At 48.3% G+C, this 19,196-nt stretch overlaps 1 protein-coding gene across 2 annotated transcripts in view; it reads left to right on the forward strand.

Moving 5' to 3' along the window:
* Positions 1-19,196, forward strand: part of USP7 (ubiquitin specific peptidase 7) — a 1,253,379-nt gene that overhangs the window by 1,032,664 nt on the left and 201,519 nt on the right. For both annotated transcript variants that reach the window (XM_069210408.1, XM_069210409.1), the window contains exon 22: positions 10,622-10,775. In XM_069210408.1, the coding sequence (XP_069066509.1) occupies positions 10,622-10,775 (154 nt within the window). The remainder of the gene's footprint in view (positions 1-10,621; positions 10,776-19,196) is intronic.

The following is a 19,196-nucleotide window of genomic DNA, read 5'->3' on the forward strand; positions in this document are numbered from 1 at the left end:
CAAGTCGTCATCCTCTTGTGGTGCATGCAGATGCGGGGGAGTGACTCCACTCCAAGGAAGATTCCTTCTTGCTTCTTGGATGCAAACCGAGTCCTTGTGACTCTGGAGGATGCACAGCCACGGGTGTTGCAGCAATCGCGCAGGAGCTGGAGAAACAATGTTAACTGGATAAAGTCTTGTTTCAGTTTACAAGGCAGGCCAGCAGTGGTTCTGGAGGCCAGGAATAGACGTCTTACAGAATGTTCCTTTGTAGAATCTTGCTCGATGAACCTGAGGACCCACCCTAGGGGTGAGCCCTTAAAGTACTCGTAAAGGGGGTTGGTCACTATCTGCAGTAACCCACCTATCAGAGGGGTTCAGGGACGTCATCTACCTGGCGTAACCAGTCAGATGCTCCTAGGGGCCTCTGCATATCTTGTTTCCAAGATGGCAGAATCAACCGGCCACCTGGCAGAACTTTATGCACCTCCCTAGGGGAGGATCTGGACAGGGGTATGGTTACTCCCCTGTCCTTTGTATGGTTTCATGCCAGAGTAGGAACCGGGGGGGGTTCCTGCACTGGTGCAAACCGGTTTATGCCAGGAGGGCAACTTTAGCAACACAGAAGGATGATGGACGGAGTGCTGAACAATGCACTCACCCCAAGTCACAGATCTGGGATTAATCCATTGTTCTTTTGCTCACCATGCCACCCCATTACCGACCAACAGTCCAGCAACATCCAGTGAGTGCCTCACCTTCCTGTCCAGCATTTGATTTTCTGGAACCGACCCCCTGGACCCATCCTGCAGCATCTGCGACCCTCCAGGGTTCCCTCATTGAAAAGCATTGGGTGCCCGATGCTGCTCTTTGCACCCTGCACCCGGCCGTCCCTGTGCCTTTGGTGATGACCTGTGGCACCCCACAACCCCAGAGCTGACCTGTGGCACCCCAGGCCTGTGTCCTGAAACACCGGGCACTTACCTGCAATCTCATTTGTATAACCCCCCCCCCCCCCTCCACATAGTGTCAACTTTTGAAATTGAAAACAGTTACTTGTGAACTGCTTTATCTGCGAAACTCAAACTACAATTGATACACATGCTTGATACATACCTAAAAGTGTACTTGCCTGCAACAAAGATTCTTTGGTTCTAGTAATGAAATAACAAAATATATTTTTGCTATATAAAACCAGTTGGCCTGGAGTTAGTCATTGAGAGTGTGCCTCATTACTTGACTGTGTACAACGTATGCTTTCCACTACCTTCTGATAAGCCTAACTGCACGACCACAGTACCACAAAAGAGAGCATTAGTATTATCTACTTAAGCCTCTGTTAAACCTCTGGGGATCCACTGGACTCTGTATATACTGTACCAAAATAAGTTAAGTTTGCGCAATCAGCTTCCTTCAGTGCAGTTTTAGCATCGTCTGGAGTACATTCAGTAGGGACACAATGGCGATATGCAATGTCCTGTAATAAGTTATCTATGACATCCATCTGTGGATTGGACTGTGGGTTTCAAAATGCAAAGGCAATCCACATCCTGGGCTAAGACTGGATAAGAATAGAGGGGCAGGCTACTACAGTAGGGCACACCTTAATTACCCTTTCCAAACATGACTTAAACCCTATAGGTTCTTTATGACAATTAGAAAAAAAATGTTTTTGAAAAAATTAACCTATACCTTTAATTGATTCAATAGGTCGGCATCTATCATCGCTTTGGGTCCTTAAACCATCAGATGGATACGAAAGTCCTCTTGTTTGAGATTGTTGTCCTTACAGAGATAGACCAAATGCTCAATAGAAAGAAATACATAAAGTGCAAGCTATTTAGAAATGAATCACAAGCAGTTAAACATCTGTCCAATTTGAACAAACTTGCACTTGAACCAGCCGTTAAAGGCAGTGGCATTGTCTTCCAAGATAATGGATAAATACCTAGGTAAGATTAAATTTAGGTGACAGATTCAGTTTATTGCAACAGATTGCAGTCTAATCCTACCAATGAAATTCAAATGGAAATTCAAGTTTTGACTGATCCAAGAGAAGAGGGGTAGATCTGCCTAAAAGTAACATTTTCTCTTAAACAACCCAGATGTACAGATTCCAACTTTCTACACACTCCCAACGATTAATAAAGATGCTCCATTACCCTACAGGTTATTCTATTGTCACATGCTACCAGTCTATTCTGGAGCCCTTACCCCTGTATGTGATTTTTTTTCTTTTTGAAACCCATAGCTCAGTCCACACAATCGTATGTAAGGGACAGTAGAATGCAATTCGAGAAATTATACACTTTAACAACTTCAATCTTTGTATGCCATAGATGGCTTATTTGAGAACAGACTACATCCCCAACTAGTCCCTCCTGAATTTATTTTAGAATGTGCTAAAATGCACTAACCAGGAAATTTTTCTCGTTGGAGAATAGGTTCTGTCAACAGGTAAAAGACTGTTGTGGGTGCTATATATGCACCGAACATAACGGGCATTTGATGCAGATTTTGAAGTACGCTTTTTCGATAATGACTGTACTAATCCTTGTGGTCATTGTCTTCACAAATGGCTCCAATACATTGACAATATATGTATGATATGGAGAGGCAGTAAGGAATCACTTCAGTCCTTTTTTGGCTGGATTAATAATCGATGTGATGACTTAAAATGTAATATATAATTCAATGAGGATCATATCCACTTTCTGGGTTTGTAAATCAGGGTACAAGATGATCTCCATGTTAGTCTTTTCAAGAAAGACAGATAGAAATATGCTTCTTCATTATACTTGTGTGCAAACCAAAGACCTTAAGGACAACTTTCCTTTTGGCAGTCCCTCTGTTTAAGTAGGAAATGCACAAAAGCAGTGGATTACTTTAGGGAGACTGAGTATCTGGCAGACTGGGATTACGTAGATACCCTTAGAAAATAATTAGAAGAGCTTTAAAGCAGGTCTAAAATATTGATTTAGAAGTGTTATTAATAGTGTGAAAATGTCATATCCCATGTTTTTCTTATATTGCAGCAGAGGTTGGTTGATCCTACTTCTAGGTCTCTACTGATATTGTTACGGGCCCATGCAATGAGGCGTTTCTCTGGTTTCACTAAAATACCTATGCTTAGAACTAATTTACTTGAACAAGCAGCATGTTATGAATCATATATGTATGTGTACAGAGTAATCTGCTTTTTATTACCATTGTTCAGCAGGGTCAGCATATCCTTGTCAAGGCTTTGCCTCATGAGTCTTGACCCCACACTAAACAATGGTAATAAATATATTTTTAGACTATACTCCTCGACATAAAAACGATATCTGTAATATGACCACAGACTCCCCTACTTTTGAATAAGTCCCCTGCACCAGAGTGGGTCCCGAAGATCTTCTGAAGCACCCAGACATCGGCATGATTGCATCAACTAGGTTCTGCTCCGCTTGTGCTGGGTTGGGCCACATATAAGCACCACACATGTTCACGGACCTCAGTTCCTTTCTTTTCTCGCCAACAGATGCAGATATGGCGCTCTCTTGTCTCAATTTCTAAAAGATTCTGTGAAACATTCTACGATGTTCAGGGGGCTATATCACCTCCCAAATCTACAGGGTACAAACACTGTTTTGAAGTTTAGAAGCAAATATCTAATTTACCCATATGTGATTTACGTTTGGTGCCTTGAGTCGGACCACAGCTTCAAGGCCTTCAGTGGTTGTTTCTTGGTAAACCCAAAGGCCGTTCGAGACCTGGAAGTGAAGCTCTTTGTGGCGAAGAACTGCAAGACACCAGTCTGAGATCTGTTGATGTCCAAAGGTAGGTCCTGATCCCTAGGTTTCTTCCGCATTGGATCGTCTTAACTCAAATTTTCAAGCAAATCTAAAAAGAATTGCAATAAGTCCAAGCAGGACTCCTACACCAAACCCCCACCAAAACCACACACACACACACCTTTTGTTCAGTAGCTTTCGTTATTTCCAAGGCTGATGGTGATGCCACAGCAAATTAAGGACTTATGTGAAGCCATGCTGTGTCTTTTTGGCACATTATCTGCTTGCTCCCTCTGGATCTGCTCTGGATTGACAGGAGTACGTGGCCCATCTCTGAAGCTATAAATCACACCAAAATGTGTTCTGACGATGCTGGCAGCATGAACTATGGCTGCTGTTCAGCATTGAGATGGTGCTGCAGCCCTTTAGCCAAACTTCTGACTTTGATTCAGGGTCTTTGCGTTCCCGTTGGACTCTGGGCTCAGGTCCTGCATGAGTTTTTGGACACTGACTCGGACAATAATGGCTGGAAGTTGGGGAACAAACTTGCCCAACCTTATCCAGGGGCAAGTGATATGAGGATCTCAAGGACTCAAGTGGTCTAGATACCTCCTCAGACACTGGATTGGTTTCTCCTCTAGGCCCTGCCACAGAATAATGCGCCTCCTTCGCCGTGGGCATGTGAAGGGTGACAAAGATCTTAGATTTTCAGCTTCCTGCCTAGGAAGTAAAGATCAGTGCTTTAACAGAAGTGCTTCATCAGTCACACACATTCTGAGCCCCTTCTTATTAATGAGGCACTTACAGATGTGTTTTTAAGGACCTGGGCCAAACCCTGGTCATGCGCCCCCATCATTCAGCTAGTGTCGGGTTCCATTGACTTGCTCCTGGTTATCAGAACTTCTTCACCTAGCACCATGCTCTAGAGAGCCTAGAGGTACAGGCCATGGCTGCCAACATCTACCCTAATTATTTTCCTACTACTCTCCCTGACACGGTGTCAAAACAAATAAAGACCTTGGGGGAAAAAGTGTCTCTTGTTCCATAAGTTTGACTCTTCGCTACGTTAACACCAGCTGTCACCTGGGCTGATACTCATCCTTTATGTGACTCAGTGGCTTAGGTTGTACTTATGGTTCTGGAGGAAGCCCATGCTGTTCTTTCACAGGCTATGCACGACAGGCATATGCAGCAAGGTTTGCTATCTGATGCTGGTTGGACATAACTTGCTCTGGAGAGCCACAGGCACTAGTGTAGCCTATTGCACCTGGCTGCACTTCCCTGGGTTTTCTTTGGATGTTCAGATGAGTCTTGTGGTTTTGCCGTTTGACAGTAGCTGTGTTTTTGGGGACAAAACAGGCTTGGCCCTGGAGCTCTTCAAAGTCAGTAGGACCGTAGCACATTTCCTGGGCCTTTCTGCTCCTCCATAACATTCACACCATCTATTTCATCCCCTTCATGGCCACAGTAGGAGATTTCATTGTAGTCAACAAAATCCAGCCAGTACAATACTTATCCTCCCATGCTTAGTATTTTGTGGCCTTGGGTCAGTACCCATTTACCACATTGAGAGCAAGAGCAGTACGCATCCCAGGCTCCCGCTCCTCCAGCTGTCACAGCCCCCAGACCTCTTTAGCGTGCCCTTGTCAGCACACAGCTACCATGCTGCAAACAAGTTGCAGCATTTTCTGACTGAGTATCAGGCGATAACTTGGGAGAAGAGGGTCTTGCAAATTGTCACACAGTTACTACCTATCATGTGTTGAAACCCCTCCACATTTTCTATCATCCCCAGAATGGCTGACTGAGGACTACACATCCTATGGAAAGACAAAGTCAAGATGCACAATTTGGCCCAGGTCTTTTCTGCCCTTGACCCTGGAGACTCAGTGGTGGCATCTGATCTGCAGAATGCTTATTCCACTTTCCCTGTTCTGGTGGCCCACAGGTGCCACCTGCGATTCACGGTGGGCAAGGTGAATTTTCAATTCACCCTACTCCACCTTTGGCTTCACTAGTGCCCCTCTGGTGTTCACAAAAGTGATGGCAGTGGTTGCAGCACAATTTTATAGGTTGGTGACTTGTCTTATACCTCAACGACTGGTTGCTGAAGGCAGGCTTGCCCAGGTAGTCATGACCCACCTGACAGACTGCAGCAAACCTCACAATGTTGGGATTCATTGTCAACATGCAAAAGTCATCCCTGACTCCTTCACAGAAGCTCACCCTCATCTGAGGCATTGTGGACACATTGCAGTTTTGCATCTGTCCTCCAGAGTAGAGTCCCATTTTGCCTCTGGCCTAGAGCTCAATGAATATGGCTCTAAGGCTACTAGGTTTGATGCAGCCTGCTTGTCAAGTACGGCCGATGTCATATGCAGGCTCTCAGTGCGATCTGAGGTCCGTTTGGGCACTGCATCAGGGGTATCGTTCTTATTTGGTCCAGATTAGAGGACCCTACTCAAGATCTGCAGCGATGGCTGCAGACCAGCCAATGGGTCAGTAGCAAACCCCTTCCTTACCTCACTTAGAGCTCAGAGTTGTGACTGACACATTGCTTCTGAGTTGGGGAGGCCAAGTAGGAGAGGTGGTCTCTGGTAGAGGACTAGCCCCATATGAACCTTTTGGAGTTGCAGACCATCCGTTTGGTGTTAAAAGATGTTGGTGCTCAGACAAAAGCACAGCTATGTGGTACTACAAGAAGCAAGACGGCATGAGGCTGTGAACCATGTGTCAGGAGGCTTTGTGTCAGGAGTATTTGCATCTAGATGTGGCTAGACCGACAAAGATTTTTTCTGGTGATGCACCACCTGACTGTTTCCCCAAATACCAGAGCGGACGAACTAAGATGTCAATGCTTTTGGGATCTTTTCTACCAGAGGGTCTTTTCTGCAAGTTGTGAGGTGTCCCTGGCTTGATCTTTTCACTAGGGCAGATAACGCGCAATTTGTCCAAAGTCCCTCTGTAGGAAAATACCATTGTTGGCATGGTTACCCCCTAACTTGTTGCCTTTTGTTGATGCCAGCTTTGATTGAAAGTGTGCTGGGACCCTGCTAACCACCCCCCAGCACCTGTGTTCTTTCCCTAAAACTGTAACTTTGTTTCCACAATTGGCACAGCCCTGGCACACAGATAAGTCCCTTGTAAATGGTACCCCTGGTACCAAGGACCCTGTAGCCAGGGAAAGTCTCTAAGGGCTGCAGCATATATTATGCCACCCTGGGGACCCCTCACTCAGCACATGCACACTGCCTCACACCTTGTGTGTGCTGGTGGGAAGAGAAGAACTAAGTCGACATGGCACTTCCCTCAGAGTACCATGCCCACAACCCACTGCCTGTGGCATAGGTAAGTCACCCCTCTAGCAGGCTTTACAGTCCTAAGGCAGGGTGCATGTTGCAGGTCCTGCCTATCCCACCCTTCATCATGTTCTACCCGGACAAGCTGGTTCTGCCCACTAGAGCTTCCTTCTGAAGGCAGTGACTCCATTTCATGTTGGTCGGACCATTATCCTTTGGACTTTATCTCCACCTTACCCCTCTAAGGAGGAGAAAAGGCTTCCCACATTGGTTCTGAAAAGGGTTCTTAGCCTCCACATCGAATGTGCCAAAGTACACCAGGTGGACAATCAGCTCTTTATCTGGTTCACTGGAGGAAATAAGGCAAGGCTGCGCAGAAGACCACCCACTTGTGCTGGATCATACTGCGCGTGAGGGTCTGCTAAAAAAAATGGCTAAAAAGCAGTCTTCTGAGGGCTTGCAAGCTTACGCTACCAGAGCCAGTGATTCCACCCCTGCATTGGCACTTTGGGATGTTGGTTTTAGATAATTGTGAGGCTGATACTTGGTTTTACTACAGGCTATCATGAGGCACGGTTGACCAGACAATCCGGTCCACTGGAAGTACACTTTACTTCACAGATGTAGGAAAATGGCTCCCTGTTGAAGTTAAGCCCCCCCCCCCTTCGGCCTAATATAGATGCTGACTGGACTGAGGTGTGCTGGGACCCTGCTAACCAGGCCTCAGCATCAGTGTTCTTTCACTAAAAATGTACTATTGTTTCCAGAATTGGCACACAGATAAGTCCCTTGTAAAAGGTACCAAGGGCCCTGGGACCAGGGAAGGTCCCTAAGGGCTGCAGCATGTGTTGTGCCACCCTAAGGGACCCCTCACCTAACACAGGCACACTTCCATTGCAGATTCTGTGTGTTGGTGGGGAGCCAGGCACACAAAATACTGCCTGTGGAATAGGTAAGTCACCCCTCTAGCAGGCCTTACAGCCCTAAGGCAGGGTGCACTATACCACAGGTGAGGGCATAGCTGCCTGAGCAAAGTGCCCCTACAGTGTCTAGGTCTATTCTTAGACATTGTAAGTACAGTGTGGCCATATTAAGTATATGGTCTGGGAGTTTGACAAAAACAAACTCCACAGCTCTATAATGGCTACACTGAATACGGGGAAGTTTGGTATCAAACGTCTCAGAATAGTAAAGCCACACTGATGCCAGTGTTGAATTTATTACAAAATGCACACAGAGGGCATCTTAGAAGATGCCCCCTTTAATTTACCCAATCCTTCAGTGCAGGACTGACTGGTCAGTGCCAGCCTACCACTAAGACTAGTTTCTACCCCCCTGGAGTGAGAGCCTTTGTGCTCTCTGAGGACAGAAACAAAGCCTGCACTGGGTGGAGGTGCTTCTAGCCTCCACCTGCAGGAACTGTTAACACCTGGCGCTGAGCCTCAAAGGCTCATGTCTTTTGTTACAGCACTCCAGGTTATACAAACTAGTGGAGATGCCTGCCCCTCCGGCCACTGTCCCCACTTTTGCCGGCAAGGCTGGAGGAGATAATTAGAAAAGAAAAAAAAGTCACCCACCAGCCAGGATAGCCCCTAAGGTATCCTGAGCTGAGGTGACCCCAGCCTTTAGAAATCCTTCATCTCAAGTTTGGAGGATTCCCCCAATAGGATTGGGGATGAACCCCCTCTCCCTTCAGGGAGGAGGCACAAACAGGGTAGCCATCCTCCAGGACATTAGCCATTGGCTACTGCCCTCCTGGCCTAAACACACCCCTAAATTTAGTATTTAGGCACCCCAGAACTCAGGAAATCAGATTCCTGCAAACTGAACTAAAGAAGGACTGCTGACCTACAAGCCTGCAGAGATGACGGAAGACGACAACTGCTTTGGCCCCAGCCCTACGGCCTGTCTCCTGACTCGAAAACCTGCAACCAGCGATGCATCTAACAGGGACCAGCGACCTCTGAAGCCTCATAGGACTGCCCTGAAACCCAGGACCAAGAAACTCCTGTGAGTAGCGGCTCTTCTCAACAACCAGCAACAAATTTGCAACTTTTCTACAACTTCAAAGACCTCACTCTCTTCCTGCCAGAAGCGTGAGACTTCACACTCTGCAGCCGACGCCCCCGGCTCAAGATCCAGAGAACCAACACCACAGGGAGGCCTCCCTAGCAACTGTGCCCCGTGAGTAGCCCGAGACATCCCCCCTGGACCCCACAGCAACTCCTGCAGAGAGAATCCAGAGGCTCCCCCTGACCGCAACTGCCTGTAATAAGGGACCCGATGCCTTGACCAAGCACTCCACCCACAGCCCCCAGGACCCGAAGGAACCGATCCTCAGTGCAGGAGTGACCCTCAGGCGACCCTCTGCCTATTCCAGGTGGTGGCTGGCCCGAGAAGCCCCCCCTCCACCCCCACCCCGTGTGCCTGTCTGCACCACTCGAGTAATCCCCGGGTCCCTAGTTTGAAACCTATTCAAAACCGATGCCTGCTTTGCACACTGCACCCGGCCGCCCAGTGCTCTACAAAACCCCCCTGCTCTGCCCCCGAGGACGCGGGTACTTACCTGCTGGCAGACTGGAGCCGGAGCACCCCTGTCCATAGGCGCCTGTGTTTTGGGCACCTCTTTGACCTCTGCACCTGACCGGCCCTGAGCTGCTGGTTTGGTAACTTTGGGGTTGCCCTGAACCCCAAACAGTGGGCTGCCTATGCCCGGAACTGAGACTTGTAAGTGTCTCTTACCTCACAATCTAACCATGACTTACCTCCCCCAGGAACTGTTGATTTTTGCTGTAAGTGTCTACTTTCAAAATAGCTTATTGCCATTTTAACAAAAACTGTATGTTATTGCTCTAATTCAAACTTCCTAACTTACCTGTGTGGAGTACCTTGCATTTTATGTATTTACTTCAAATCTTGAACTTGTGGTTCTAAAAATAAATTAAGAAAATACATTTTTCTATATAAAAACTATTGGCCTGGAGTAAGTCTTTGAGTGTGTGTTCCTCATTTATTGCCTCTGTGTGTGTACAACAAATGCTTAACACTACCCTCTGATAAGCCTACTGCTCGACCACACTAATACAAAATAGAGCATTAGAATTATCTAATTTTGCCACCGTCTTATCTCTAAGGGGAACCCTTGGACTCTGTGCACACTATCTCTTACTTTGAGATAGTATATACAGAGCCAACTTCCTACAACAGATCTTCGCCTCCCCGTTCTTTAACTGGTCTCCTTAAATTAAAAAAAAAAAAAAAAAAGATCCCAGTTTTGGAATTTGCACCCTCGTCACGAGCAATATATGATCAGGAAAGCAGCTTATGTCCGTGTGTTTGAGTGGAGCTTACATAGGCCTGCACACTTCCCATCTGGCGTGGAGTGCCGTTGACAGTGAGCTTCTGGCACGCAGGAGTACTGTTGAGGATTTTCTGTATCCAGTCTGACTTCTGGAGAAATATTCAAAGGTGAATAATCTGAAGTTAGCAGTCCCTACCAAAAAGAGCATTACTAAAGGTAATTACTTGTTAATTAAAAATATTTTTAACACTTTTCTACTTTGCTTCTAGAGATGACCCAGAAAATGACAATAGTGAACTACCAACGGCAAAAGAATACTTCAGAGATCTTTACCATCGGGTTGATGTTATATTCTGTGATAAAACAATTCCCAACGATCCGGGATTTGTCGTCACATTGTCTAACAGAATGAATTACTTTCAGGTAATATTTCATAGTTTGATCTTTAAGTGTTAATTATCCTTCAAACGTTTTTCTCCTCAAATACCTTAATTCTGATGTATTCTTCTAACTGCAGATTACTTTCCTTTTGAATTTCCCTGGTTGTTCAATTGAATCTGAGATGTGTTATAGCAATTGCTCTTGTACCCCGGTAGGTGGCTTAATCAGCTTTGTGGCAGCCCTGCAGTGCTAGCACAAAGCCATAAAAAGTTGACACCTTTGTGTGCTCTAACCAGAGCTACACTGCTAAACGTTTGTTGGTGTTAAACATAATCTAAAATTGCTTTTAGACAGTGTTCTAGTGAGATGTCTCCCTGAAGACCACAGGCTTCCAACTCCCAAGAACTAGATGTCTGTTATGGGTTTGTATGACCTCTGCCTGTCGTGTCTAGTGTACGACTCAAGCACCCTTCTACAAATGTACCCATCCGTACCTAAAGGGCACCAGGAAAAGGTAAGTAAAATTGTACTTAGCCAAGCACAAGAAACTGGGCAGGTGATCCTCCAAACAGACTTGCTCCAAGTTGTGCGCTTTAACCCACTCGAGGTTGCTCTCCAATTGAGGTCCTGGTCCTCTCCATTTCACTGTTGTAAGGAAATGCCTTCCTTGGCATGGTTACCCTCTAACATTTTGCTTTTTATTGATGCCAGTTATGATTGAAAGTGTGCTGGGACCTTGCTAACCAGGCCCCAGCACCAGTGTTCTGTCCCTAAACTGTACCTTTGCTCCCACAATTGGCACAGCCCTGGCACACACAAGTCCCTTGTAAATCGTACCCCTGGTACCAAGTGCCCGGTTGCCAGGGAAGGTCTCTAAGGGCTGCAGCATGTCTTATGCCACTCTGGGTACCCCTCACTCAGGACATGCACACTGCCTCATAGCTTGTGTGTGCTGGTGGGGAGAGAAGGACAAAGTCGACCTGGCACTCCCCTCAGAGTGCCATGCCCACCTCTCACTGCCTGTGACATGGGTAACTCATCCCTCTAGCAGGCCTTACAGCCCTAAGGCAGGGTGCACTATACCATAGGTGAGGGCAAATGTGCATGAGCACTATGCCCCCACAGTGTCTAAGCAAAACCTTAGACATTGTAAGTGCAAGGTACCCATAAAGAGTATATGGTCTGGGAGTTTGTCAAACACGAACTCCACAGTTCCGTAATGGCTACACTGAAATCTGGGAAGTTTGGTATCAAACTTCTCAGCACAATAAATGCACACTGATGGCAGTGTGGGATTTATTGTAAAATACACCCAGAGGGCATCTTAGAGATGCCCCCTGAATACCAGTCTGACTCCTAGTGCTAGGCTGACCAGTTTCTGCCAGCCTGCCACAATCAGTCGAGTTTCTGGCCACATGGGGTGAGTGCCTTTGTCACTCTTTGGCCAGGAACAAAGCCTGTACTGAGTGGAGGTGCTCACCTCCCCCTGCAGGAACTGTAACACCTGACTGTGATCCTCAAAGACTCATGCCTTTTGTTACAACACCCCAGGGCATCCCAGCTAGTGGAGATGCCTGCCCCTCCGGCTACTGTCCCCACTTATGGTGGCAAGGCTGGAGGAGATAATGAGAAAAACAAGGAGTCACCACCCACCAGTCAGGACTGCCCCTAAGGTGCCCTGAGCTGAGGTGACCCCTGCCTTTAGAAATCTACCATCTTGAGATTGGAGGATTCCCCCAATAGGATTAGGGATGTACCCCCTCCCCTCAGGGAGGAGGCACAAAGAGGGTGTAGCCACCCTCCAGGACAGTAGCCATTGGCTACTGCCCCCAGACCTAAACACACCCCTAAATTTGGTATTTAGGGCCGACCCTGGCCCCAGGAGATCAGATTCCTGCAACCTACAAGGAGGACTGCTCACCTGAAATCCCCACAGAGATGGCTGAGACGATAACTGACTTGGCCCCAGCCCTACCGGCCTGTCTCCATACTCAAAGAACCTGCACAGTGACGCATCCGACAAGGACCAGTGACCTCCGAGGACTGCCCTGAACCTGAAGGACCAAGAAACTCCCGAGAACAGCAGCACTGTTCCAAAAACAGCAACAATTTTGCAACTTTTTAACAACTTCCAAAGAACTCTCTCTTCCTGCCTGAAGCGTGAGACTTCTCACTCTGCACCTAATGCCCCCGGCTCGAGCTCCAGAGAACTAACACTGCAGAGAGGACTCCCAGGCGACTGCGACGACGTGAGTAACCTGAGTCGACCCCCCTGCACCTCCACAGCGACACCTGCCGAGAGGATCCAGAGGCTCCCCCTGACCGCAACTGCTTGGTAACAAGGAACCAGACGCCTGGACCAAGCCCTGCTCCTGCAGCCCCCAGTACCGAGAGGAACCACCTTCAGTGCAGGAGTGACCAGCAGGTGGCCCCCATCCTAGCCCACTCTATGGCTGGCCTGATAAGCCCCCCTGTGCCCTGCCTGCATTGCCTAAGTGACTACCGGGTCCCTCCATTTCTTCCTATAACAAACCCTGCACCTACTTTGTACACTGCACACGACCATTTTTGTGCCGCTGAGGGTGTGTTTTGTGTGCCTGTTTGTGTCCCCCCACCTTGTGCTCTACAAAACCCGCCTGGTCTGCTCCCTGAGGACGCAGGTACTTCCCTGCCAGCAGACCGGTACCTGAGCACCCCTGTTCTCCATATGCGCCTATGTGTTTTGGCCACCTCTGTGACCTCTGCACCTGACTGGCCCTGTGTTGCTGGTGCGGTGACTTTGGGGTTGCCTTGAACCTTCAGTGGTGGGCTGCCTATGCCCAGGAGACTGACTGTTGAAGTGCTTTACTTACCTGAGAAACCTAACCAAACTTACCTTCCCCGGGAACTGTTGATTTTTGCACTGTGTCCACTTTTAAAATAGCTTATTGCCATTTTACCTAAAACTGTGTGTACTACTGCTTTGAATCAAAGTTCTGTACTTACACCTGTGTGGAGTACCTTGTATTTTATGTATTTACTTCAAATCTTGAATCTTGTGTTTCTAAAATAAATTAAGAAAAGATTTTTCTATATAAAAACTACTGGCCTAGAGTTAGTCTTTGAGTGCGTGATCCTCATTTATTGCCTGTGTGTGTACAACAAATGCTTAACACTACCCACTGATAAGCCTACTGCTCGACCACACTACCACAAAATAGAGCATTAGAATTTTCTAATTTTGCCACTATCAACCTCTAAGGGGAACCCTTGGACTCTGTGCACACTATCTCTTACTTTGAGATAGTATATACAGAGGCAACTTCCTACAACTGTCCTCTGTTTAGTCGAAGATGCAGCCAAGAGATGTCACCTTAAACAAAAATAGTCAAACCTGCATTATTTATTTTCCCAGCATTCCTACTGTAGGGAGAAGTCAGACAGTCTGAACTCCAAGGGTTAATCTCCCCCATTATTCACCTCTAAACCTAGGCTTGTCTGTTCGAGCCCCAAGTTCCCTGGGCTGTGTTTAACCCTGCATCAGATAAAGGCCTTCAGATACACAATGCTACAGCTTTTCTGAACGACACCAGCTCTGTCTAAAGACCTTCAGATGCTATGAAACCAGAAGCTCACCCTGGCAAACATAGACCATTAGGGTCTTCCCTGACACCCACTGACCCTCTACTGACTCATTTCTCCAATCCGACGCTAATGGCTTTGTAGTTCCCACCTGCTTTCAGTTCTAGTGGTGCCTATTGTAAACCCAACCCAGACACTTGTTTTAGATATGGTGCTGACCTTGGGCCGTGTCAGTCCATGGTCCTAATACAAGTTAAGCAAAAAGCAGGCTCTTTGGAAGATTGTTAGCTTCTCACTCAACCCCATTACTACTGTATAATTAGCAGCCTTGCTCAGACACAATTTATGTACTTCAGAATGTCCCAGATGATGATGAAGAGGTGGATAATTTACTCCCCTCTCATTACCTATGCTGGACCTACCTTTAGATGTGCAGAATGACAGTGGCCTGGATACTGCCCTCTCCTTCCTAGAAGAGTGTCTAGTAGTTCAGAACGGCGGCAGATCTTAAGCCACCTTAAATAGAAACTAAGACATATCTACTAATAGAACAGAGGTTCCTTCTGTGGAGGTCAGACCTAACCTCCTGACCGAAGTGCTTCAGCCAGGGGCCTCCAATTTGGAACCCCTTCTGCCCTTCAACAAAGCGCTTAAGGATGTCCTACTGGGGACCTGGTCCAAGCCCAGCACAGGAGCTCCTGTGAATAGGACAGTTGCCCACCGCCATCGGGCTGCGCCGAATGACCCAAATTTCCTTACCCAACACTCTACGCCTGAGAGCCTTGTCATACAGGCTTCATCTTTCGCTGGTGCGTTCCCTACCGCTCCTCCGGACAGGGAATCAAAAAGACTGCACAATTTGTGAAAGATGTTTTCTTCTGCCAGTCTAGCGCTGCGGACCGTGAACAATTCATGCCTTTTGCGGCAATATTCCCATACTCTCTGGGATATGGTCGCGCAAGAGCTGCCTAAAATTCCAGAAGAGGCCTGGAACGTTCTCTCCCAGGCCATGACAGATGGGAGAGATGCAGTCAAGTTGATGATATGTTGTGGACTGGATAAAACAATCGCAGGGCATATCGGTTGCATCAACAGTGGCATCTCAATGACACGCCTGGTTGAGACGTCTGGCTTTTCGTGGGATGTCCAGCAATCTTTGATGGGCTTGCCCTATGATGGCACTTGTCTCTTTGGAGACAAGGCGGACTCGGCGCTCGAGCGCTTTAAGGATTCCTGGACTAGAGCTCGGTCCCTTGGCCACACAGCCCCTCCAGCCCACACCTGCCCCACCCCAATCCGCCTTTCGCTCCTTTTGTGGCTACGGAAGGGGCACCCAACCATGTTTATTTCCACTGGGCCACCCACCTGCACATGCTGTACGCCACTACATGAACCTGGGATCCAAAGAGCTTGTGGATCAGGGAGTCTGTGGGCCGCCCAGTCCACCCCGCCTCTGCCTGTAAACCTTCTTAGTCCGTTGGGACATGCGGGACCAGTTGGCGGCAGCATTCGCCATCACCTGCCCCACTGGGAATCCATTACCAGCGACAGGTGGGTTTTACAGATCGTCCGAAGGGGCTACTCCCTCCCCTTCGATACTTCCCCCTTGGCCATGCCACCATCATTCGATCATCTATTGGAGGACCATTTGGCATAGGTGAGGAATAGGAAGGGTCTCCGGACCTTCTGGAGTCCCAGTCGGAGCAAATGGACTAGTATGAGGAGTTTAGGAGAGGCCAGTGGACTGGATACCTCTCCAGATACTGGCATGCTCATCTCCTACGATGGCAATGGAGGAGGGAGCATTGTATGATATGGTGGTGCATAGGGCAGCTGATGTCTTTGACCTAGATCTGCCTACAGTGCCGATCAGGACTAACTTCCTGATTAAGGTGCTTTCCTGTATCGAAGCCCTCACGGATGTCCCACTCGGGTCTTCACCAAAGTGATGGTGGTGGTAGTAGCTCATCTGCGAGCTGGGGGTTTCAGTCTTCCCTTACCTCGACTGGCTGTTGAAGGCTCCTTCACCCCAGGCAGTCGTCACCTACCTCGAGACAACAGCAAACCACCTGCATTCTCTGGGGTTCACTATAAATGTGCAGTCAAACCGGACTCCCTCCCAGATGCTCCCTTTCATCGAAGTTGTTCTGGACACAGTGCAGTTTCGGGCCTGTCCACTCGAGCAGCGAGTTCAGGATATTCAGGTTATGATTCCAATGTTTTGGCCTCTATCCTGGATTTTGGTGAGACAGAGGCTGTTGGGCCTCGTTGCCTCCTGCATCCTGTTAAATATGCTGGATGGGATATGAGGGCTCTGCAATGGGACCTGAAGTTCCAATGGGCAAAATGTAGTAAGTTGGCTCTGTATATCCTATCTCAGAGAGAGAGAGAGATAGTGTGCATAGAGTCCAAGGGTTCCCCTTAGAGGTTGATAGTGGCAATAATAGATAATACTAATGCTCTATTTTGTGGTAATGTGGTCGAGCACTAGGCTTATCAGAGGTTAGTGTTAAGCATTTGTTGTACACACAAAGGCAATAAATGAGAACACACACTAAGACTTAGCTCCAGGCCAAAATCTTTGATATAGAAAAATATTTTCTTAATTTATTTTAGAACCACAAGATTCAAGATTTGAAGTAAATACATAAAATGCAAGGTACTCCACACAGGTAAGTAAGGAACTTCGAAGTAGAGCAGTAGTACACGCAGTATAGGTTAAAATGGCAATAAGCTATTTTAAAAGTAGACACTGCAAAAATCAACAGTTCCTGGGGGAGGTAAGTATAAGTTAGTTTATCAGGTAAGTAAAGCACTTACAAGGTCAGTCTCCAGGGCATAGGAAGCCCACTGTTGGGGGTTCAAGTCAACCCCAAACACCCAGCACCAGCAACACAGGGCCGGCCAGGTGCAGAGGTCAAAGTAGGTCCCAAATAACATAGGCGCCTAGGGAGACTAGGGGTTCTCTGATGTCAGTCTGCTAGCAGGTAAGTGCCTACGTCTTCGGGGAGCAGACCTGGGGGGGAGGGGGGGGGAGGGGGAGGTTGTAGAGCACTGGGGGGGGTCACAAACAGGCACACAAAATACACCCTCAGTGGCACAGGGGCAGCCGGATGTAGTGTGTGAAGTAGGTGCCGGGTTTTAGGTTGAAATCAATGGAGAGACCCGGGGTCACTCTGGCGATGCAGGCATGGCACAGCGGGGGATTCTCGGGTCAGCCACCGACTGGGCAACAATGAGGGCTGCCTGCTGGTCACTCCTGCACTGGTAGTTGGTTTCTCTCGGGCCTGGGGCTGCGAGTGCAGTGCTTCTTCCAGGCATCGGGTTCTTTGTTACCAGGCAGTCGCGGTCAGGGGGAGCCTCTGAATTCTCTCTGCAGGCGTCGCTCTGGGGGTGCAGGGAGGTAGTCTCTGGGTATCCACGTTGTTGGAGTTGCCTGGGGGTTCTCTCTGCAGTGTTGGTTCTTCTGGACTCGAGCCGGGGGCGTCGGGTGCAGTGTGTTGGGGACTCAAGCTTCCGGAGTGAGGCTCGAGTCCCTTTAAAGATGTTTTGTCTTTGTTGGTTGAACAGAGCTGCTGTCCTTGGGAGTTTCTTGGTCCTTTGGGTGCAGGGCATTCCTCTGAGTCCTCAGAGTTCGCTAGTCCCGCTGGATGCATAGCTGTTGCAGGTTCTTTTGAGTCTGGAGACAGGCCGGTAGGACTGGGGCCAAGTCACTTGTGGTCGCGTCGTCTCTGCAGGGCTTTCAGGTCAGCAGTCCTTTTTTTTTTTTTTTTTCAGGTAGTCCGGAATCTGGTTTCCTGGGATCACGGTCGCCCCTAAATACTCAATTTAGGGGTGTGTTTAGGTCTGGGGGGCAGTAGTCAATGGCTTCTGTCCTGGAGGGTGGCTACACCCTCCTTGTGCCTCCTGCCTGTGGGGCATATCCCTAATCCTATTGGTGGGAATCCTCCAAACAAGATGGAGGATTTCCTAAGGCAGGGGTCACCTCAGCTCAGGACACCCTAAGGCCTGCCCTGGCTGGTGGGTGACTCCTCCTTGTTTTTCTCATGATCTCCTCTGTACTTGCCGCCAAAAGTGGGGGCTGTGCCCTGGGCGGCATCTCCACTAGCTGGAGTGCCCTGGGGCGCTGTAACACCAGGCTTGAGCCTTTGAGACTCACCGCCAGGTGTTACAGTTCCTGCAGGGGAAGGTGTGAAGCACCTCCACCCAGTAAAGGCTTCGTTCCTGGTCACAGAGTGCTCAAAGGCACTCACCCCATGTGGCCAGAAACCCGTCTGGGTGTGGCAGGCTTGCAGAAACTGGTCTGCCTAGCACTATTAGTTGGATTGGTATAGAGGGGGCATCTCTAAGATGACCTCTGTGTGCATTTTTCAGTAAATCCCACACTGGCATCAGTGTGGATTTATTGTGCTGAGAAGTTTGATACCAGACTTCCCAGTATTTAGTGTAGCCATTATGGAACTGTGGAGTTCGTAATTGACAGACTCCCAGACCATATACTTTTTATGGCTACCCTGCACGTAAAATGTCTAAGAATTGGCTTAGACACTGTAGGGGCATAGTGCTCATGCAGCTATGCCCTCACCCGTGGTATAGTGCATCCTGCCTTAGGGCTGTAAGGCCTGCTAGAGGGGTGACTTCCCTATGCCACAGGCAGTGTGAGGGGGGCATGGCACTCTGAGGGGAGTGTCATGTCGACTTAGTCATTTTCTCCCCACCAGCACACACACAAGCTGGCAAGCAGTGTGCATGTGCTGAATGAGGGGTCCCCAGGGTGGCATAATACATGCTGCAGCCCTTAGAGACTGCCTTCAGAAGGCAGCTCTAGTGGGCAGAACCAGCTTGTCCGGGTAGAATATGATGAAGGGTGGGATAGGCAGGACCTGCAACATACACCCTGCC

This window comes from Pleurodeles waltl, chromosome 10 (assembly GCF_031143425.1).
Source record: "Pleurodeles waltl isolate 20211129_DDA chromosome 10, aPleWal1.hap1.20221129, whole genome shotgun sequence".
Taxonomy (NCBI): Eukaryota; Metazoa; Chordata; class Amphibia; order Caudata; family Salamandridae; genus Pleurodeles; species Pleurodeles waltl.